Source organism: Mustela nigripes, chromosome 10, assembly GCF_022355385.1.
Source record: "Mustela nigripes isolate SB6536 chromosome 10, MUSNIG.SB6536, whole genome shotgun sequence".
NCBI lineage: Eukaryota > Metazoa > Chordata > Mammalia > Carnivora > Mustelidae > Mustela > Mustela nigripes.
The window spans coordinates 52,048,229-52,061,823 of NC_081566.1; the positions used below are offsets into that span (position 1 = coordinate 52,048,229).

The following is a 13,595-nucleotide window of genomic DNA, read 5'->3' on the forward strand; positions in this document are numbered from 1 at the left end:
ACTATTTGTTTCCTAGGGGTGTGTAATGAGATTGTTATCACATTCCCATGAGGGAGACAAATAGATATTAAAAAGGTCTTTCCAATACCTGTATTGGCTAAGGCCAACAGCTAATTCAATAGATTCGATCAAAATCACCACTTCTTTCACTGCTCCTGATTTATGACTTTGGCTGTAGTTAGTCATCACTCATTGCAGTTTGTTCTCCAGTGCTCATAAATTATGCCTCATAAATAAAAAGATACAATCAAGGAAATCATATCAATTCATCTACAACCTTGCATTATATTTTCCCATGGCACTTACACTAATGCCTTTTTAAAGGGTAGCCTGTCGTGGGTTTCAAATATGTTTGAATAGCAATATGCCAAAACAGGCTTTGCCAGAATTGTGGTTACAGAGACTCATAGCTAAAAAGAGCAGGCCATAAATCTGAAATTACATGATTACAAGATTATTTTATTTCATGAGAGGTCCAATAGGCTATAGTCATAAAGGACTAGCCTGCTGAAAAGCTCTGTGTAGCTGTCTATTTAACTCTCTGTCTATTTAACTATCTGTCTGATTTTCTTTCATCATCAAATGGACTTTTTCAGCATCTCTGTTTGCATGACACTTTACTGGATATATTATAGTTCTACTTCTACAGATAGAGTCCCTGTATTGCAGGTTCCTTTCATCTGAAACACTTTGGATCAGACAAGATGGAGCATGATTTTAATTGAATTCTGGGACCCTGGGGAAGAAGGGTGCAATAAGACATTGCCTTCCTTTCTACTGGTACTTTTGAAATTCAGAGATGTGAAGCTACTGAAGAAATTCTATGACACATTCCTTCTAGAAATGGGGGTCTTCTGTCACTTGGGCTTAGCACACTGCCTTGGTCTTTGGAGTCACTCAATATATATGAATATGAGGGAGGGAAAACCGGCTTCAGTGTTAGTGGGAAATCCTAAAATTAGCCTCGATTTGATTTTAGTGATAATAATGAGAACTTGGAATTTATCACGTACTACTTTTTATTGCCTCTATCTGTTCTCCCTGCGAGAAAATGGGAACCCAGTTCCATCCAGCTCTCACGGACGATACATAAAAGTAGTTAATGGGTTCACTGAGCACCTGCACTTTTATAAGTGTATTATATGTACTAATTTATTTCATCCTTCCAACAATCCTATTGAGTTGGTGTTATATTGTCCCTGGTTTGCATGAGGAAATAGGCACAGAGAAATTTCTGCAACTTGGAAGTGGTAGGGCTGGATTTCCAGCACAGGTACGTGATATAAAAGCCCAAACGCTGAACTGTCTCTACATAAGGTCATTGAGGGAAGACCTGGGCACATCTTCCAAGTGTTTGACTTCCCGCTCTGGGACTGCCGTAGAACCCTGCAGGGACTGGCTGCTGTTTTCAGAGAGCAGCCTCAAAGCGAGATGGTGGGAATTACCACAAACATCATGGCGTCCATTCCTGCTCACACTTACCATGTTTAAACACTATGGCATGTTACACAGAAGCAAACAGTATACACATACTTTCCATACTGCCCCAGACATGTAAAGGTAGTGAAAGTCCATTATATTAACTAAAATAATAGCCATACCCTACCAATATAACACTGGACGCACATATATTCTCCACAGTAAGTTGCTAGAGTAAGCTAGGATCACAGTCACCAATTATGATTGACATTTTTGGAAGTAACAGTACAGCTAACTAGGTGAGGTTATTTAATCATCCGTTAATCCAATAGATATTGACTGAACCATCCCATGTGCCGGACACTGTTCTAGGAGTTAAGGAGACGACAGTGAACAAGGCTGGAGTTAACATCTGGGTGGGGAGAGGCAGTAAATAAACAAGCACAAAACGAATGGGTAATATGTGTTCGAAAGGTAACAACTGGTAGTTTAAACCATACAAGATACAGCAGCAGAGCAGAGAATGGCTGAATTACTCAGAAGGTTCTCTCCGGAGATGATGATCACTAAGGGCAAGAAGGAGGCCACCATGTGAAGAACTAGGGGGAAAACATTCTGGGCAAAAGAAGAGCAAGTGGCAAGTCCCTGCGGTTGTGTTCTCCAGAAGGCTAGTGTGGCCAGGCTTGGCGAGGAAGGGCCAGAGCGCGATCAGATGAGAACAGACCCGGACAAGGGAAAGTCCCCGTTGAACCAGAGAGGAGTCTGCATTTCATGGGAAGCCAAGGGAAGGTTCCCAGCAGGGAACTGGCTTCATCTGATGTGCCTTTTACAGAAATAACTGGATATCGATGACTTTTCATGAATTTATCTATTGGATTTTAATTTTATATATGAGTGACAATGCCTTGGCCTTTAAATTAACTTAAAGGTTACAGCCACCCTACTGAGGTCGGTCTTTTCACCCCAGTTTTATGGGTAAGGAAACGAAGACTTAGAGGGTTTAAAGTACTTGCTGAGACTACAGAGCCAGTGAATCCTGTAGCCCGGATTAAATTCGGAGTCAGTTTACCTTTGCCGGGTCAGGATTCATGCCCCTGCTGGGGGTGACCTGAAGAAGCTGTGGTTCAGCAGAACAATTACTGGGCTTGGGTCTGAGCTCTGATTCTGCTACTTCTTGGGTGACTTGCACAGTCATTCAGGCTCCTGATCATATAGAGGGAATAAGAAAACCTATGTCACAGGACTATACTGAGGTTTTTGTGTAAGAACATCTCTTTAAGTTTCCAAGGAGTGGATTGGTGGATAAATACATTTATAAATATCTTTTTTTTATTATGTTATGTTATTCACTATATAGTATGTCGTTAGTTTTTGATGTAGTGTTCCATGATTCATTGTTTGCATGTAATACCCCACGCTCCATGCAATCTGTGCCTCCTTAATACCCACCACCCTCTCCCCTCTAGATATCTTATCAAGATTTTGAAAGCCCCTGAGCTGTATATAAATCCCATTTGGAGCAACCATGGGGTGGGTTTCAGGACACAGCCTTTGGAACCTTAATCTCAGCTTCAAAGTCAAGCTCTTCCACTCACCAGCTGTATCCCGGGACGTGTTAACAATCTTGCAAATCTTGCCAAGCATCCTATTTCTAAATGTTATTACTAGCAATAGTCTTTATCTCAAATGGTTGTTATGAGTTAATATATGTAAAGCTCTTAACATATCACATCGTGAGCACAAAAAAATAGTAACGGTTATTATATTATTCATGTGAAAAGTTAGGAGAGAGTGACTTGACTGCTTGGAAGAGAAAGTGGGACTAAGCAGCAATTCTGCAACCGGAAGACCCTTCACTGCATTTCGAGTTTAGGCCACACCTCTGTGTGTCTTTCTCCAGGTACTACTCTGCTCTAAAATTTTGAGTGTCAGAGCAAATATACATTTGACTTTTGAAAAATATTGTTTCTACATCAACGTTTAAATCTTGGATGGCATTCTCTATTTTCCCTTATTATTAATGAAAATTTCTCAAATGCAACCCGAAGTCTAAGCGAAAGGAAACATTGGAGCAATTCACTGGATTCTTCAGAGAAAAGAATTTTACTTCCGGTTCCCGTTACAAACATGCTGTCGGCATCAAGGAGAGAACTGCATAGTTTCCAAGATGCTTTTAGGCTTCTTAGTGATGATCAGATCCATCAGCAGATAGATAAATCAATTCACAAGAGAGAGTCTCAATTATCTTCTTAAAGATTTCAATTGAAGGCATGTGATTTACTTAAGCATCTTAACATTTTTGTTTCTACCTGTAGATTTGATTGCTTCATGTAGACCAAGACATTTGTTTAGAATGTAATGGAAATATACCATCAGTAAGTTCTTAAGGGCAGTCCTCTTTAAGCTTTCAGATTTACTTAGTGTATTATCAATAACCATGGAGTGGCGAGCCAAAGCTTGCCAGATGATCTAGCCTGGAAAAAATTCTTTGTCACATACTGAGTGAGAAGCAGCACCAATCTGAGGTATGGAGGGTATGCCGGGTATGCTCCCTTTGCCTCCAGATCCATCTTCTGCCCTGCTCTGTGCACTGGGAAATGACTCTGAAGGCTGTCTTAGGGATCTTGTCCTCCCCGTGGCTTCTTTCCAGCTGGATTTGATCAAAGGAAGGAGAGAGTTCAGTTTTTTAATGCCTCCTGATCCCTCTTCTTGGCACTCCAGTTTGTTAAGACTGCATTCTTTCTCTATGGGCACAGCCCCTCTTTAGTAGCATTTGCTGTAGCATTTGCTGGGTTCCAGGAACAGCTTCTTCCCCTTTAGGCCTAGAAGGTAACAGCTTCTGGCTATTGCTGGGCCCTGGGTACTATAACCTCCCTTGTTGATTCTCTTAATTCTGCCCAGGCCTCCATAAATAGCCTTTTCATTTAATTCTCTTCAAAGGCCCCTTTGAGGATGCCATCTGTTTCCTGCTGAGATCCTGACCCCAGGGAGAACATTTCCAAATCTTCCACAGGCCCCAGTAACAATGGGTGGGCTGAGATTGGAACTGGATCATAAGCATGGAGAGACTGGAAATGATTTTGTGAAACTGAAGAAATAGAGGAACAGTGTCTCCTCATGTCTGCGTGGAATGATTTCAGTCAAGCACCACCTGTGCTGCTCAAGCCCGCTGGCCAGAGTGCAATGAGAGGAGCCATGAGAGCGCAGTGCGGAAATCATGCTGTCCTTGAAGAGAAGGCATGCTCTGTTCCTCTTTCTGCTGCACCATCACTTGGATACTTCAAATATCTCTCGTCATAGCTTAGCCTACCATCCCTGTATTGTTATGGATATATTATTTATGGATGTGTTTATCTTATGAACTAAACTTTAATCCCCCAAGGAATAGGGTTCATGGTTTTTAGCCTCCTGGCCCAATCCTCGTAACTAGGCATCCACTTTGAACCTGGTGGGTGCTTAATAATAAGTTATTTAGTATTCAAGTACTAGGATAAAGGGAAATAAATAAAACATGTTTTATCCTTTCCTGGATGTTTTTACAGGACCGAATCGGGTGATTTGGGGGAACCCTGATTTTCATGGTCATCTCACTGTTGGTGGAGAGCCATGAGGTCAGGATGGAATTACATATTATCTCCCTTCAGTCAGAGAAAATTTGGTTGCATTTAATATTTTATATCCAGAAAGCAAGCTTCCAACACAAAGATAGGAGAATCAATATTGACTTCAGTGAAATATGAATTTGGGTTGCATCAGTGTGAGGGTGACTACCAAGGCATCGTCAGATGAACGACTTGTCTCAAAGGCAATGTAAAGATTGCCAGCAACTGCAGCTGAAGAATGAATCCTAAGGGATGCCATGAGAGAGAAAAAGAATGAAAAGAAATGCACACATGTGGACTGCAGCACGCTCCTGAGTGTGCACACACACATGTAGGTAGAAATGATCTACTATTGGAACAAAAAACCTGGTGGCAAAAAAAAGACACCGTCCCTGTTCTGGTGGCAGAATTCTGATTTAGATTCAGGAAGTGTCCTGATGGCCTTTAGTCTAAGCGGTAGCACTTTGGCTTTAAAGTTTTAGAAACAAATGCACTGTTTGAGACAGACAATATCAATAAATCATTTAATACCTTGAGCTGTGGGACTTGGGGGTGGGAGCAGCTTAGTTCTTGTGGGAGAGACTAACCAAACAAAAGCTTCCATGCTGGTCAGAAATACGTTAGTGAGATTAATACCTAATTAAATGCAAGTCCAAAACCAAACAGAAAACATGCTTAATACATTTTCTCTAAAAGTGGCACAGAAAACTCTTAAGAAAGGGTGGGATAAAGGGGACACCAACAGAACACAAGCCATCTGAATTGAGTAGACAGTCGTGACCGCGTAGACTCAGAGTTAGAAGGAATGTTAGTCATGGGTATGTGGGTAAGATATTTTTGTCCTGAGAAGAGAAATGGCAAGGACACAGAAGATTGGACCACCTGACTGAAGGGACATCACACCTTCAGAACCAACTGGGCTCTTGGTTTCTAGCATTTTATTAGTGACTCATTGAGAGAGACATAAGAATTTTCTTAGCCTGGCTCTTTTTTGTCTTAGAAGAAAGTACCTCCATTTTTTTTTTTTTTTTTTAAATATAGTAGGGGCTGAGGGTAGAGGGGGGAGGTGGCCTACTCTGCAGCAGGCATCCAGCCAGACATAGAAGAGTTCTCAGTTCTCTTACAACACCCATTTTTTTTTTTTTTTTTTTTTTTAAAGTGAGGCTATGAGAAATTAAGTGCCTTGGCCAAGCTGTGTGATCTGTCACTCAGTTTCCTCTGCTAACTCTGAGTATCTAAGGGGAAAGAGCCCAGGAATTGTGACTATTTCATAGTAGCCTGGTTGGTGCGTGTCATGTGCTGGGCAAGCTCTTGTTTCTGGAGGACATTGTTTCCCACAAAACCTCAGCTGTAGGATGGGGTGGGGGGGTGGGGGGGCTATGACCATGCCTAGTTGATCAAAGTCCTCCGTTCTCTTGGTCACAGGACTATAAGGTGTTAGCTGGTTTGTGGGAGTCTGGCTCTTGGTTGGCTTACGAATACTGAGAGAGAGAGAAGTCCTCTTTCCACTTGGAGGTGGGAGAGTAAGAATAATAATACCTATCAGACTTGAACGGGGTGAGTAGTTCATACGTGTGAGGCATTGTCCGAAGTATATTTACTTATCAACTCATTCAATCTCAAAGCGAGTCCATGAGTTCAATGTGCTGCAATCCACACTTCAAAGACAAGGAATCCAAGGCACCGAGAAGGTTTGATCAGGTAGTGTCAGGAGTGAATTTCTCCAGTGTCCAGAGAGAGTCTGGTGGGGAATGAAGCCAAATGGAGACAATCCGAGATTGAGGGAGAGAAAGAATGAATCTGACAGCTTTGAGTCCTATACTTAAGGCTCCTGCAGAGACTTGGAGTTTGAAACTTTTCCTTGGTTTCAAAGAATGTCTTCTGTCCTGGGGCACCTGGGTGCCTCAGTGGGTTCAAGCCTCTGCCTTTGGCTCAGGTCATGATCCCAGGGTCCTCGGATCAAGCCCTACATTGAACCCTACATCGGGCTCTCTCCTCCGCAGGGAGCCTGCTTCCTCCTCTCTTTTCCTGTCTTTGCCTACTTGTGATCTCTGTCTGTCAAATAAATAAGTAAAATCTTTAAGAAAAAAAAAAAAAAAAAAGAATGTCTTCTGTCCCTTTCCCAGTAGGCGAGTGGAAACATTTCCTTTTGGTTTAAGTTGGCTTTCTATCACTTGCAGTAAAAATAATTACGATATTGATGATGTAGGTTTTCTCAAGAACCCAAATGGGACTCTTATATGCAGTAAGCAAGAAAAATGCTATTAGTTGACAATTATATTTTATGATATATGTAATTTATTAAATACATTTATTAGTTAATAAATAAATTGGGTTTCATTAGGAAACACCACTATTGATATTTCCACTGAAGCTGGTTTCATATACTCACTTGCTTTGATACCAGTTAAAGCTAAACACTATCAGAAAATCAAATTACTTAGGATCAGAATGCATTCTGCCAGGTTTTACATTATAGATTCAATGAAGAGAAGAAGTTTGATTAGAATTTTCTACAGTGTATGGTTGTAGATCACCCCCACGGAGGCTCCTAGAATTCAGAACTGGGGAGACCTTCCATTTAAACACAGGGAGAAACCACTGGGAGAGGTTGTTTTGCTCAAGGATACTAGATAGTGAGAGAAGGACTCAAAGCTGCTGTCCTTTGTCTTTCTCTCTTCTAGCTCATCACGCACAGCTTGTGGGGTGCACAGAGAAGTCCCCAACAGCCCCTCCTGCAGTCCTCACAAGGAGGTTTTTGGCAAGAGCGGTGAGGGGGTGAGGGTCCTCCCCCTCGTCTGTCTCCTTCTCAGCTCTTCCTTCCATCCTCTTCGAAATAAATTTTCAGGCCGAACTGTCTGGAGCCTGAAATTGTGTTGGAAAGCAGCGGGCAGCTGCCATCCTGTGTGGCCCCCCACAGCACCAGCCCTGAGATCAGCCCCACGCGGAGTGAGTCACAGGGTTTCCTCTGAGGCTGACCTGTCACTTCTCAGTCACCCAGTTACGAGGCCCTGGAAGCCTTCCAGTCTTGGGAGAGCGTGTGAGCGTGGGTGCTTATTGCAAAAAGCTGTCAAAGTGGGGGAATTTTCAGGAAAACTAATTAAGTCACTGACAGCATGATCCGGTGAAAGGGGGAGCCATGGCAGGCCCTAGCAAATCCTCGGTGAGTCAGTGCCTTCAGCGAGAGTATGAATAGGAATGCACGATTACTGGGAGGGGCGCATCAGCCGCAGCTCTCTCCCTGCAGGGAAAAACTGAAGCTGCTTATGGAGCGGACTCACACCCAGGCCCCTCTCCCAAGCCTGTGCAGAGACTGTTGGCTTATTTTCGTGCTAAACAATTAAGGACTTCCCCACACAGAATTCAGAGGTTTACACTGTATAGATGAGTACAGCCGATTTTGAAAGCATTGAGGATAGAAACGAGTATGGTCTATGGAAAGTATCACATTGGATTTTGTAAATATTCTGTTGAACAGGAAGCCTGTAATCTCCAGGGAAAGGAAAAGATCCGTGCGCCGAAAAATTTTGGTAAATTGCATTTTGTAATGTAAAAATGCATCTCATTTATGTGTGAATCATGCATTGACAGTGTTTTTGAGGATTGGGTTTTGGTAAACCAAATTGTGTTGGCGAATCACTGAGAATGCTTGTTTTCTGATGAGACTCGTAGCCTGTGCTTCTGCAAAGACACCACATCCATCTCGTGAAACACAAAAAGGCACTTCCAAATTTTTATAATTTCTATTTCAGATCTTACTGTTCTTATTAAAGCTGATCCTTCAGAATCTCTGGAAGCTGTGTCAAAACGAATCCAATTAGAATAATCCCATTCTAAGTGGTGGTGAATGTTATAACTTTTACTACCAAAGGCCAGGTCTCCCAAGTGAGAAACAAAGCAAAAGAAAATGCCATCAGAAATCAGACAAAATCCATGAGGAAGAGTAAAAGAAATTACTTGAATAACTGAGACATGAACTTTGCAGATAATATATTCTGCTCCCCCGCACCCTTCAGTTTCATACTAAATAGGACTCTTGTTTGGGGAAGTCATGGGTACAGCAAGGTAAATAGGTTGGTCATCAATTATCAGCATGTAAATGAGGCGCTTGTGGGGCCCTGGGTTCACTTATTTAGGCAATCGTTTTATGATGGTTTAGGACTGTGATTCTCAGCTCTGGCTGCACATTAGAATCACCTGGGGACCTTTTGAAACTCACTGATCCCTGGACCCATTTCAGAATCAGAACTACAGGGGGCCGGGGCCAGGGCATCGGGAACGTGGTGAAAGTTCCCCGGGGGGATTCTAATGTGCAGCCAGGGCTGAGAGCCACTGAATTAGGAAATCACCACCTGAAAATCCGGCTTAATAAGTCACAGAGCAACAATGCTGTATCCTCTGCGGCAGTATTTCTCAAAATTAGGGGGAAAAAAAAAGGGTTTGGATCATCAAAGCTGCTTGTGGAAAATACAGATTGCTGGGAATCCCCAACCTCACCCTTTGGAATCTGCACTTTGAACCTGCTCTTGTACAGGAAACACTTGGAGCCAGTACATTTAAGATGTTCAATATTGAGGAATTATTGAAAACTTAGAAGGTGCCTATAATATCACATGGCTTTTGTCCACTTTCAAACGTGACGGTTACCAAGCTGGTTCTATGACCTATTGTCAGGTAAGTGACACTGGCTGGACTTCACCCTCCAAGGTCTCCTGGAGTGAAGGATTCCCCTTTCGTTCAGTAAGAATCCCTTTCTCCACATAGTTCCTGTCCCTTCTGTCCATCAGAACTCATCCACTCTGTAGCTTTTCTCCCAAAGCTCTATCATGCCCAGAGCTCCGTCTGTCCAGTGATGGGTGAACTTACACTAGGAAGTGCTGTCTTGGTCTCTCCCGCATTATAAATTTTGGCAGCTGTCTTCGATGACTTAGGTCCAAACCAGAAATGAGGATAGTGGTATGGGATCATGGAAGAGCGTGGTGGACAGTAGCGTCTGACACCTTCAGGGCACACCACGCGAAAGACCACCTACCCAACTACAGATCATCGCCACCCTTTGATTAACAGGTCCATACCTCTGGGCGGTTTTTCAGTTCTCTGGTTTGATTCTCAGAAATAGAAGTTACCTCAAAAATACAATCCTCTGCAGAAGGGTCAAATCATGGACAGATGTTGAGTGAACCAACGCTTCCAGGACCATGAAGGTATTTTCTGAAAGGCAGCTTGCCGATGAAGTACCCTCATACAGCTTTGAGAGTAAAGCAAATTCATCTCAATGGCAAAACGTTCTTTTGTAAAAGGGAAAATCAATTCTTTTAGTACATTGCTTCCTAAATGGCTTCTGTAAGATGAGTCAGGGTCTATATAGACTCCGCAGTTCCACAGGCTAAATACATCTGATATTTTAGTTCATTTATTTCAGCATTTATTCTATACTTCTCAAAATAATTCCTGTAAGAACCAGGATTCGGGCAGATAGGCTAGATTTTACCCTCTGGCTCCTTATTTTGTAACAAGGTAGGATTAGCTAAAAGCGCAAATCTGAGCTCAGTTTGTTATGGAAACCCCATTAAATACGTCGATAGGGGGAATGAGTTTGGAGGAGAAGCATGACCCAGAGCTGATGGAGTTACAGAAGAAACAGAACAGGCTGAGGTCTACTCTCCTCTGAATCGGGGGTCCCTGGGTTCCTGCTTGTCCTTAGCTCTGGGTAAGAGAACGCACTAGAGCTAAGACAGATGGGTGAGGTTTACCATGCCTTAAAAAACTGGCATAAGACTTCAGTGGATCATCTGGCCAATTACTGAACCCAATGGCACAACATAATGCCAAAGAAGCTATAACCGCTGGTTTGCTTTCAGGATCTATGGGCCATTTAGTTTCATCTAATTAGAAGCCAAAGATTACTTGCTGATTCCATTCTGCTCTGTCACAAAGATGTGCTTTTATTCATAAGGGAGAATAGATCATTGAGAATAGAGGAATCTTTGATAATTTGAAGAGAAAAGAACAAAATTCTGGCTGTTTCGAATATTATTTTGTTTCCAACTGTGGTATCAATAGATATTTTGTTTGTTTATGACATGAACCACATCTTTTCCCTAAACCTTTGAGGCCTGAGGTGTTTTTTAAATAATTTTTTTCCAGATTTTACAAAGGTAGTAAAATACCTATGCTGTATATTTTGTAATATCCTCAGAATGATCTGATAGTAAAATACGACATTTCTGTAGCAAGACATAGTCACATTACATGGGATAAATAAATGCTATAAATGTTCAGATTGCATTTTGCTGCCATATGAGTTGTGCCGAACCTAGAAAAAACTTAAAGATTTGGAAACAGAGAGAAGGGATTATGGATACATATCTGTGTATTTCTCCAAACCATTCAAGGATCTTTTTATATTTTCAATTTTTACTAACTTCCTTGGGTAATTTGTCTCACACGTTATTGGCCCCAAATATACTCTTCTAACACTTACAATGTTATCTCCAATCACTGCACTCATTGATCAGCTCAACATATTTCTGGTGACTTCGTGATTTTATTCTTTCTGGTTATGGTGAGCTTTTCAAGGTTCAGTTTCCTCTTTTAGAAAATTGCCCTTGGCATGGTGCCTGGCACTTAGGGCCTGTCTCCATCAGCAAGCTTCTGACTGCAAGCAAGAGAAACTGGTTCTGACTTATGCAAAAGGAAGTTGATTGGGAGTGCATGGGATTCAGAGAATAGTTGAAGAACCATGCCTGGAAATAGCAGGGGTAAGAAATCTTTTGGATTGAGGTTAGGGATATTTTATCAGGACTTCTCATCTCTGCCTTTTAAAATTTTGAGTCACTGCGCAGAAGATGAACCTCCGGGTGAGTATGAGGGGTAGATGTTAACGGATAAAAGACAAATCCGTTTACATTTATTCTTTTCTACAGCTCATCCTTTTAAAGAGCAACAATGTCCTCTTTCTATAAAAATGTGAGAACATGTAGAACATGTGAGAACATGAGTAGGCTTCTGTGCCTACTCCCTGGTTAAGAGATAGCCTGACACATTCAGTGACCGACACTCCCCCCCAGACCAGAGCAAGGGGTGGAGGAATCACCCCCCTAACCTCCCTCCCCCCCAGAAATGGAGTTGCTATCATAAGAAAAATAAAAAACATTCCGAGAGCAAAACAAAGTAAACTTAACAGAAGTCCTCTAAGGGGTTCAGAATATTTTTCTTAATTCATGACATTTTAGGCATATGCAAAATCCTATTTTTTAGACTGCTCTCATACAAAACTTGCTTCGCCCCCGTGCACAGGTTTGTTGTTTTCCGGTAGACATTTCTCCAACACTCCATATCTTTCTTGAGCACAGGAGTGAAGATACTTGCCACTGGGTTTTATTTTATCTTGGTATAATTAAGGAGTTATTTTCAAAGTGATTTTTTTAACAAGGAGTGTTTCCTGCCAAGGCAACACTGACGGAGGGATGCTTAATGGTAGAAATCACTTCATTAATAAGGAATGCAAATACCTCACCTGACATTTACATAGGAAGAACAAGCATATATCACATGGTTCAAGAACCAAGAAAATGAAGAAGGCAAATGAATATGGTCTTTCCTCATTTACTCATTTACTGCTTAAAAAATTTTAGAGGATATTATTGAATTCCTTAAGCCCCGTGTTTCTTTAAGTGGTTTTTCAAATTGCAAGGCATTTTTACAGGCAGGGGCTGATGTGTGCCTATAATCTCAGTGTGAATAGTTGATAATACACATTTCTTACCTGATACTCATATTCTGTGAAAGGCAATAGTTCGGAATCCGTGAAAGAGTTTGAGCTTCCATTATAGGCGAGCACTGGGTTTGATTTCCCAGGTTGAGTTGTTCTTTGTCTTCTGTACAGCTCATAATATAAAACTTTTCCATTTGGCTGAAGTGGTCCCATCCACGAAAGGGCGACTGTGGGCTGGAACCCCCCCGGGGCCATCCGTACGTCTAGATGTGGCGGGAGCTGCATCAGAGGCGCAACCTCAGGGGTCTGTACGGACGCCCAGTCACTGGACGCACACCCCAGCATGGTGCAGGCTTGAATTCGAACTTCATACCTTCAGGACACAAGGGCGAAATTACCCATTATTGGCAAAACAGGTTTTCAGGGGAGGAATATTTACAAGACTGTTTCTCAGGAAAAAAAAAAAAAAGACTATTTGCCGAAAAGAAAAAAGACAAATCCATTTACATTTATTCTTATCTACAGCTCATCCCTTTAAAGAGCAACAATGTCCTCTTTCTATAAAAATGTGAGAACACGTTAAATCCTCCTGGCTTCCCAAACTAAAATAAAAATTCTCAACTGTCTGGAAAGGGTGGCCACGATTCTTCCCTGTAACAGGAATGTAAGGGATACATTCACTTTCAAGGTTCTCTCCAACATAAAAAATTCTGGTATTCTGCAGAATTACTTAACACAACGATGACGAATGCAGACCTTTGGGGGGCATGAACCAGTTCTCCGTAGCCCTGGGCTCTTTCTACCGCTGTAGCCGGAGCTAAATGATTCCCCAGGAATGTTTCCGGGTCATGAAGGAA

At 42.0% G+C, this 13,595-nt stretch overlaps 1 protein-coding gene across 1 annotated transcript in view; it reads right to left on the bottom strand.

The window, feature by feature from the left end:
• USH2A (usherin) overlaps window positions 1-13,595 on the bottom strand; it is a 673,955-nt gene that overhangs the window by 28,320 nt on the left and 632,040 nt on the right. Inside the window, exon 63 of the mRNA XM_059413329.1 lies at window positions 12,790-13,111. Within this exon, the coding sequence (XP_059269312.1) occupies window positions 12,790-13,111 (322 nt within the window). The remainder of the gene's footprint in view (window positions 1-12,789; window positions 13,112-13,595) is intronic.